Source organism: Marmota monax, unplaced genomic scaffold (genome assembly GCF_021218885.2).
Source record: "Marmota monax isolate L192 unplaced genomic scaffold, Marmota_monax_Labrador192_F-V1.1 WCK01_AAM20220418_F8-fsc00001, whole genome shotgun sequence".
Taxonomy (NCBI): domain Eukaryota; kingdom Metazoa; phylum Chordata; class Mammalia; order Rodentia; family Sciuridae; genus Marmota; species Marmota monax.
The window spans coordinates 34704929-34715242 of record NW_026693777.1 but is presented as its reverse complement, the minus strand read 5'-3'; the positions used below and the strand labels follow the sequence as shown (position 1 = coordinate 34715242).

Here is a 10314-nt window from a genome sequence, read left to right as displayed (position 1 = left end):
CATAGAACTTCTTCATAAAGGTCTATCTTCAGTAGACACCTTTCTTTTTGACTCCACAATAGCTATATAGACTGACACTTCTGTCTGAAAATCTCTTCCTCTCTCTAATGTCCTATTATGCAATTTTCTTAATGTTGATATCCTTGGTTTAAATATCTCATTCTCACAGTGGTTTTCTGAGATCACTATGACAAACATAGATCTCTCACCCCACTTCAACCTTATAATCCGCTCTGGGACAGGAACTAGACATATATCACTAACAATGTATTATATTGCTTGAAAAAGAGTCTGGTTCTTAGTAACTATAAAAAAGGTTGCTTTGCAAACACTTCAATTAATATAAAGAAACATTGAACAACACTTGTTATTTAGTATAAAAAATATATTGACACAGAAAAAGTTTTAGTTGTTATTACTGCCATTGATTTTGAATTTTAGGAAATGAATTCAGAGCACAAAGAAGTGTTTGAAAATATTTTCCTAATTTTTATACCATTAGTATAATTACACTCCTGAGGCCATAGAACTGAAGGAAGTTTTTATAAATTCTAATTTAATACCACTAAGAAACCTTCATAATATTTATATATAATGGAAGATATTTTTAAGAATATTAAGTTAAAGAACACAATGGTAGAAGTAAAAATTTGACACCATCTTTGATATTCTTACTAAAAGTAAATAGTTTGCAATTTCATTAACCAAAATATTACAAAGATTTTATAAGGAAACAAACTGTTTACATATTTTTGATAACTTAAGACTCATGTTATAAAATGTTTGTTTTTCCAGGATCTGTATCTCTGTTATGAACATTTTAAATCAAAACATTGAAAGTACCTTAATATATAGAATATGGCAGGAATTTAACTGACATCATTTAGTATTTTTATTTCAGCCACTTGATTAAGTACTTAAGACTCAAGTCTCTAAAACAGTAGAAGGCAGACAAATAAGCAAGGACACAAACAATATCTAAGAGAAAACACAGGAACCAATCTGTTGACTGCTCAGTCTCTTAATGGCTGCCTTCATCTCCTGATTCCTCAAAGTATAAATAATTGGATTAAGGAAGGGGGTGATTATAGAGTAAAACACAGACAGAAACTTATCTACAGAATAACTATTGAATGGAAAAGCATAGATGAAGATAGCAGGGCCAAAGAAGAGGGTCACTACAGTGATGTGAGCAGAGAGTGTGGACACAGCCTTGGAGGAGGCCCTGGAGGAGTGCTGCCAGAGGGTGATGAACATGATGATGTAGGATATGACCAAGAGGATGAAGCAGACCAGGGACAGGAGCCCACTGTCTGCAATCACCAGGAGCTCCAGGACATAGGTGTCAGTGCAGGCCAGCTTGATGACCAGAGGGAGGTCACAGAAGATGCTGTCCACAACATTGGGACCACAGAAAGGTAAACCCACTGTGAAAACCATTTGGCTTGTGGTATGAATGAATCCAACTGCCCATGACAGCACCAGAAGCCCAATGAGCATCCTACAGTTCATGATGGTCTGGTAGTGCAAGGGCTTGCATATGGCCACATACCTGTCAATGGCCATAGCTATCAAGAGAGACATCTCACCACCCCCAAAGAAGTGCATAAAGTACATCTGGACCATGCAGCCCCACAATGAGATGGTTTTGCGTTTTCTAAGGAAGTCTGCAATCACTTTGGGAGTTGCAACAGAGGAAAGACATAGGTCAAAAAATGATAGATTTGTCAGAAAGAAGTACATTGGTGAGTGAAGATGGTTATCAAATATCACAGAGATTACAATGAGGAGGTTCCCCACTACAATGGCTACATAGACAAGAAAGAAGATAACAAAAAAGAATATTTGAATTTCTTGGGAATGAGAAAGTCCAAGCAGGATAAACTCAGAAATACTTGTGTTTTTACTTAGGATATCCATATATCTACTTTTGTGAGTCTGTCAGAAGTTGTCTAAAAGAGAAGAAAACACAGAAAATCACAGAGAAAAATAAGACAGTGTTCCTATTCTATAATTCTGCCTTTCAGTTTATTATTTATTCAGAGCATCAACCCTTAAGTATGTCTTCATGTTTGGCTCCAGATCAGACCGTGGTTGAATTCTTAGTTTATTATGAACATAAAGAAGGACTTTGAAAATGAATAATGAAGTACATTTTATCTTTGAGTTTTGCAGAAGTTCATTGACTAAAACATTCATATCCTATCTTCAGTATGTACTAAAAAGTTTCGTCATTGTCACATTAAAAAGCAGTGTTCAAACAAAATATGCATTGTATATTACTGAAAGGAAGTATATGAGAGAATACTCATATCATTAATGTAATGTTTAATGTTAATACAGTTACATTGTTAGTTGAAATTAAAGTCAGTATGTCAAGAAAGACAGAGGTTTTAGATTGGAATGATTCCTATTGCCTCTATAACATTAATGTTATTCAGCTTATTTATCCAACAAAATATTTGCTTGCAAGTGTTTTACAAAACTGGATTCAAAATCTGAATGTGATATTTCTATATAGTGCATGAGTCTTCATACATCAACCATACACAGAACTTTCAAAATCACCTCCATAAGACTAGGATGTACCAAAGTTCACCATTATTATGTTACTCAACTTTTCTCAAAGAATTTGAGAAAAAAAATAAGAGAGATGAACCATTAATTTTTGTTTATTAAAAGAAAAAAACAGACAATACCACAAAAATGTAGATGCACTCTATGTACAGTCTCATGAAAGTTATTGTCCCCTTTGGATCATTGTTTCTTCTCAATTATTTTCAAAAAGGCTTATTTAAACTTAAGATTTTTGAGGATGAATTAAATCAAAGACATTGTGACACTGACTGAGGCAGACTCAGCTAAGTGAATTAAAAAAAAAAGGGCTTACATTTAATGAGGTCAGGACTTGATCTACTTTAAGCCATAAAGTGCAGAGCCTCCCCTTTCCCTTGATGTAGGGCTGCAGTGCAATTCTTATTAGAGGCCTTCGAATTATTTCTAGAACTTTTCTTGTGTGTATCAGAATCTTATAACCAGAGCCAATAATGATTATTAAGAAAGAAAATTAGATATGTGGGAATGGTTTTTTTTTGTAAATTTTAACCTGTAAGTCACATGATTTAAATGTGAAAATACAGTGTGTCTCTAGCTAACCACAAAAAGCATGCAATTACATACCCTTCCCTTGCATAGCTAGCATTAAGGCAAATATCTTATCAGAAGTGTCCCATATACCAACCATTATATTTGACTCCATCTTCCAGAGTTATGTAAAAATTAAATGAGCAGAATTTGAAAGTGGAAACGTCTGATTATTCTCACTGGCCACCAGGACTTGTTGATTGTGCTTGTACTCTTGCAGTAAGACTATCAGGTGCAGTTATTTCCTCTGGACAGTATATTTCTAGGAGGTATTAAGTAATATACTTGCAGGAGCACATGAACCTCCAAACTATTGATTGTTTTCCAGTTGAATTAGTGTTTAAATATTTATCCATTTTTAGACTGTTTCTTAGAGATGTTAGATTTTCTCTTATGTCATTCCTCTTAAATTCTAATGAATACAACAATAGTATCATGTGTGGTAACATGTTGTGACTATCTAAGCTATGGATCAGGTATTTTATGCTTGCAGTCTTGTTATTTATCCACTTTTAAAAATTACTGCATGCCTTAAAGAGAGTAGGTAAAGATTCTTATATCATGTGATAATATAAAACCATTCAATCTGATCAGTGTGGGCAAACAATTTAAATGCAACATCTCTTTTTTAAACATGACTTATTCAGCTAGGAGTATTAAATTAATTTCTTAGCATCCAATATAAGATGTATTTTTAATATTTTTTCAATTTGAAACAAACTCAAATTTATTTCCATTTAGTTAGCTCTTTTCAATCCCCTCATTCATTTAGAAATTTGGCATTTGTATTTATTATTTAGATACACATTTCATTTGTAACTTCAAAAAGTGTGGCGTATGTAGTTTAAAGGTAGGGTAATGTGTCAGAGTCAGGAAACCTACCAGGTTGCCCTTGGACTTTGGAAGTAACAACTTTATGAAATCCTGAAATGCTTAGTCTTCATCATCCAGTGAACTTGTCTGCTCTGGATTGAAAAGAGTACAGTATTTAAAAGTATTCATTGGTAAGGGACATATAGGAGAAAACAAATTTGATAGTTATTAGACCCCTCAGAGACTAGTGTTAAAAATACGCTGGGGATTTTTAAAATATCCTTTTGCCATTTCAGAAAATGTGATTATTTTTGTGGTGAGAACACTTAAAATACAGTCAGTAAGAAATTTTTAAGATGATAATATAAATTTTTAACTATGGTCTCCTTGATGTATAATAAACTTTTAAAATTTATTCCTCTTTTATAACAACATTCTGTGTTCTTTAATTAAACTATCTTCATCTCAGCCTCTAGTAACCACTTTCTACTCTATATTTCTATTTGGTTGACTTTTTTCTTTCCACATATAAGTGAGATCATGTGGTATTTGTCTTGCTATGCCTGACTTACCACATTTAACATGATATCTTCCAGGTTCATCCATGTTGTAACAAATGACAAAATTTCACCCATTTTAATTCTAAATATTATTTCACTGTGCATATATACCCACATTTCTTTATTCATTTGTTGATAAACACTGATGTTGATTCTGTATCTTGGCTATTGTGAATAGTGCCAAATACACATGGGAGGGCAGAAAAATCTTCAGATATTGCTCTTTGAATACATAGTTAGTAGATAGGTAACTGGACTATGTGCAGCTCTATTTTGAATTTTGAGAAAACCCCCATACTTTTTTTCCCATTTAGGTTTACTAATTTACATTCCCTCAGTATTTTCCATTAATTGTGAATAAGAGTTCCCTTTTCTCCATGTTACTCTCATCTTTTTGATAGCAGCCTTTGTAACAGGTGTGAGGAGACATCTCATTTGAGTGAATCCTGATGACTAATGATAAAGGATATTTTCATATACATTGGCTATTATTTTTATCCTTCTTTTGAGAAATTTCTACTCAGATCTACTGCCAATTTTTGAACTATTTTTTTCTTAACATTGAGTTGTTTGAGATTTTTATATATTTTATCAGATATGTATGTGTTGCCAATATTTTTTCACACTCTGGAATGCTTTCTTACTTGAATTCTTTGCTTTGCAGAATCTTTTAATTTGGATCAATCCTTTCTATTTCTGTTTTTTTTTCTGTTTGTTTTCCTGTGGTCATATTCAAAAAAATATTGGCCAGAGTGATATCATAGCATTTTCTTTATTTCTGTGTTCTAGAAGTTTTAAAGGTTCAGCTATTGCCTCTGGATTTTCTGTATCTCTGAAAAAAATATTATACAAAAAAGAATGTAGACTTACAGAAGTTCATGAGACTGTAAAGACAGTGTCTCACTATTTAAATATTTCTTGATTAATGAGTGTTTAAGTACTTACCCATTTTTTTGAATGTTTTCAGGAAGATTAAATTTTCTCATCTGTTGCTCCTCTTAAGTTCTAACGATTGTAATGAGATCATCAGTATTTTATTGTGGTAACATTCTGTGATTTTCTAATGTATTTTATCCTTACAGTCTTATTATTTATCTATCTTTAAAAAAGGCAGCCTAAAAGAAACTTTTATTTATATTATATAATATAACATTATAATTAATTTTTAATAAATTGACAATAATTTAGGAAATAATGCAACATATCTTTCTACAAATCTCTGGTCTCAACATTTTCATCAAACAATCAATACATTATTTTTTTTATCTGTGTTTCTTTAAAAAAAAAAAAAAAGAGAGACTTCTATTTTAAAATGACCTCGCTGCCACTAGCATCACTCCTGATTGAATGAAGCTTAACTAACACAAGCATTGGTCCCTAAGGCATATCACAGAATCCTTTTGTTTTGGAATATACTTAGCACTCTGATGGGGGCCCTTTAAACAGCAGAATCACCAACAATAACTGTAAATACATGGAAAACAGTGCTGTGAACAGACTGTGAAAAGGACACTTGTTACAGGAAGAGATCTGAAAGAAAACTCAGTGTCACTTTGTGCTACCTTAGCTGGGAGTGCCCACACAGGGTGATTCAAGGATTTTTGTTTTTGTTTCTGTTGTTCTCTGCATGTCCTCAAATCACTCCAAAAGCATAACAGATGTTGACTTGGGGTTTCAGATAAATATCCTGAGTAGGCAAATAAACAAATATGGAACCCATGAACAACAAACAACAACTGTATTTATTTTATTTCAAACTTTCCTTTTATTTCAACTTTTTTCTACCTATTAATTAAATATGGAAAGCATTCATGCTTGAAGTTTAGCAATTCCAGAATTTAAATGAAGCTTTTAATGTTTATTTTTGTAGTATATTTACTTTTCTGTTTTTTCTTATTTCATAAACTCTTTCTTTCTCCTTTCTAGCTGTTTTCAGCCAAATAATCCTTTTTCAAAACTTGTCCTGAATTTTACAGTTAGAAAATTTCTTATTAGTATTTCACAGGATTTCATAAAGATTAAACATATATCCAGAGATTCTACTCAAAGTATTAGTTTGACCAAATATTTTAATATATTAGAATCATAGAACACTTAAATTCCTTGTTTATTGTTTCTTTCATTGATCATGACTCTTGTCATGTGCACATACAGACACACAATATGTATATTATGTATAATTACATATATGCTGTATGTATGTACTGTACATATGTATGATAAAATCTTTAAAATACACTACTGTTTGTACAGTCAATAGTCAGTCTATACTTACATGTATCAACTTGACAGTTAACGTATTCTTTATTCTTTCATTTAATTTATTGTTTCCTTTCAGGATTAGGGTCTCTTTATTGAAGAACTACTGCCAATACTGATTTAGTACAAATTTTCAGAAAACAGATTTTCTGTAAATAATGTCTTTCTCTTAACATTAAACGGTTTTCTTTTTCTAATAACAATAATTTGACTTGTTTTGTCATCTTTCAGCAATTTCAAGGTATCATTGTACTCTGATATACATGTTTGTTTTATGGGGAAAAGCTGTCCTTACTGTTTATTCTTTCAAGTCAATATGTGCTTCCTTCTATCAGTGGCTTCTAAGAGTCTCTGTATCATTGACTTTTATCTGCTTTACATTCATGTGTTTGGGTCTTCTTTCTCAAAACTTTATTCTGCTTATGGACCAAAGACTTGTGGTCCATGTGGTCCATGGTGATGCCCTTTATCACTTTGTAGAAGTTCTCTGCAAATATTGCATCTTTCCCATTTTCTCTTTTTCCCACACTACTTGGGTGTCAACTATACATAGGTAGGACATTTCCATTGTATCTTACATATTTATAATACCCTTTCCTTATTTTCCTTTTTATCCAATTTGCATTTCATTTGAAATTTTTTATTCACTTTATTTCTAGATAACTTTTTTGTAGTTTCCTGTGTTTAATCAATTTTAAAGTCGTGATGAATATATATATATATATATATATATATATATATATATATATATATATATATATATTCATATAACTTGATTCCAAGTTCATAGGCTGCTTTTACCACACATTCAACTATTTCAAATATAGGACACTTGGCATTACCCTCATCCAAGCAAACAAATAAACAAAGAAATTGAAGTGGTTTAGTCATCTATAACTAAATAAAGATTAACACAACAAACAGCCAACATAATTACATTCAGGATGAAATAATTTGAAGGGAACTCAAACTCTTCTCCAAGATTAACACAACAGTGAGGGAAATCACAACACTTTTCAAATTTAGAAAAAAAATAACTAATTAAGGCTCTAATAAAATTACTTAACAGTATGAATTTTTCCTACTTAATGAAATTTTATTTCCCATATTCCTCCAGAGTCTTGAGGCTTTTTCCTTAAGGCAAGTAGAAAACATTAATACTCTCCAGTTTCATGCCTTTTATGACCTCATTTGAGTTTTAAATGGCATGAACTTTTTTTCATTGCTTGAAATACTTCAGGAGATTTTTACCTGCCAAACTCTTTTCTTTTCGATTCTTGCCACTTTCAAATGCTTCAACTCCACTAAGCTACATTGTTGTTGTGGTCTTCAAATGTATCAAATTTATAAAATTGTGGATCCTTGTATTAGTCATCCTTTCTGCCTAGAATATCTCAGGTAATTGTGTGGTTACTTCTTTCAGATCATCTTGTATCAGCTGAATCCCAAGGACCAGCTGGTTTGTGTCAGAATACCTTATTGACAATCAAAAGCAAGGTATTTAGCACCTCCCCAGTCAATCTACAGTGTAGCACTGCTCTTAACATTTTTTTCTGATTTAAAAGTTTCACCTGTATTTATTCACTTGAATATAATCCTAGGACACCTGGATATTGTTTATCTCCTTCATATGCCACACAGCCCCAAAATTGAAAGTGATTGAAAACAGTATGTTTACCTAATGAATCATTGTTCAGTGCATAAAGAAATAATTTATTTCATTTTTATTGGACTTTCTCCACTGTTGATTTACTCATGTTTCTACTCCATTTAGAACACTGTGTGCTGACATAACAGCTTTATCATGGAGGCTTTCACTTCCTGATTGTGAAGTGTATAAATTACAGGGTTCAGCAAAGGGAAGATGACTGTATGGAAGAGAGAAAACACTTTGTCAGCTGGGAAAACCCTGAAGTGGTGGGTGTAGATAAAAACAGCAGGTCCAAACATGAGGAACACAATGATAATGTGGGTGGTGCAAGTGGAGATAGCCTTGCTCTTCCCTTCTGAGGAGTGTCCCTTTACTCTGCAGAGGATGACAAAAGGCCCAGGAAGCACCGAAGGGTGAGCAGGCCACTGTTGGAGACCATCAGGAGCTCCACCACAAAGGTGTCAGTGCAGGCCAGCTTGATGACCTGTGGCACATCACAGAAGAAGTTGTCCAGCTGGTTTGGGCCACAGGATGGCAAGTGCAGGATAGGGGCCACTTGCACAATGGAGTGGGCAAAGGCCCCAAGCCACAGAGCCAACAGCAATGCATAGCAGGCCCTGGGGCTCATGACTGTTACATAGTGTAGAGGCTGGCATATGGCAATGTAGCAGTCAAAGGCCATGATAACAAGATGGTACATCTTCCCTACACCAAGGAAGTGCAAGAAAAACAGCTGGGTGATGCAGCAATTGTAGGAAATTACTTTCTTCTCAGAGAAGAAGTCCACCAGCATCCTGGGAGACACAATGAAGGAGTAGGAGGCATCCAGGAAGGCCAAGTTTCCCAAGAAGAAACAGATGGGAGCATTAAGTCCAGGATCTGATCTTATAGTAAGAATGATAAGAACATTGCCAGGGAGGATTATGAGGTAGAACATTGAGACTAGCACAAAGAGCAGGATTTGGGCATCTAGAGATTGAGTCAAACCAAGGAGGATGAATTCTGTCACCACTGTGCTGTTTCCTGCGTCCATCTTTTTCTAATCTGGAGAATCACAAAAAGCAAATTGTTACCTGTTATGACCAACCTTTTTCTGCTCAATAGATCCTCTCCTAGTAAAAATAATATTTGCTACATCCGAAATTAGCATAGCTGAAAGCAACTTATGCCCTATAATTCCCCTGAACCCTGAGCTCACCCTTCTTTCATTCTTCTCATTCCTCACCAAGACTTGGGTCTTCTAACTACACTTTCATTCCATTTAACCATGAATTTCTATATAACTGTGCTTCTGTAGGACTCGAGGCTATTTTGCTTACAATGTCTTAAGAATTTATTCACTAACACACAACATAAACTTTAGCAAGATTCTCTGTTTGGGGGTTATTGATGACTAATCTTTGTTGTTAATGGTAATTCACTGTTTCTGATTATCAGAATATGGGCAAAGTGTGGGTCCCTGCTTCTTATTGACACATAACAAAGTGCTTTTTCAAGTCCTACAGAAGCCCAAGTCCCTGCTTGTTATCTTTCTGTTTGTTTTCTGAATTGCAATGATAATTCTGATGTCATGCTCTGCATAGATAGCCTTATGAATTCTCAATCTAAACTGGTCATCAGGCTCTTAAAACAAGATCTGTACCTTTAGCTTGACTTAGAAGTATTACCCTGGTTATATACATGACCAGGTTCCGATCCTGTTTAGGCACTATGTCCTGTTCCTAAATTCTAATTAGTAGTCCTTTATTTGCTTACCATATACCTAAAATCTTCTTCTCCGAATGCCAGAATGGTAGCCAAATAGTATCCTTCTCACAGATATTTTTTAATAATACAAAAAGGAATTTGACTATCCTAAGTAATATAATTAAAGCAGAGTGCATTGGT

At 33.7% G+C, this 10314-nt stretch overlaps 1 protein-coding gene and 1 pseudogene across 1 annotated transcript; both read right to left on the bottom strand.

Annotated features, from left to right (window-relative positions):
• Nucleotides 1-978: 978 nt before the first annotated feature.
• LOC124104033 (olfactory receptor 4K13-like) lies at nt 979-1920 on the bottom strand. The gene has a single exon (XM_046460707.1). The coding sequence runs from the start codon at nt 1918-1920 to the stop codon at nt 979-981; it is 942 nt and encodes a 313-aa protein (XP_046316663.1).
• Nucleotides 1921-8546: 6626 nt separating this feature from the next.
• LOC124104801 (olfactory receptor 4N5-like) lies at nt 8547-9460 on the bottom strand (annotated as a pseudogene).
• Between the last annotated feature and the right edge of the window lie 854 nt (nt 9461-10314).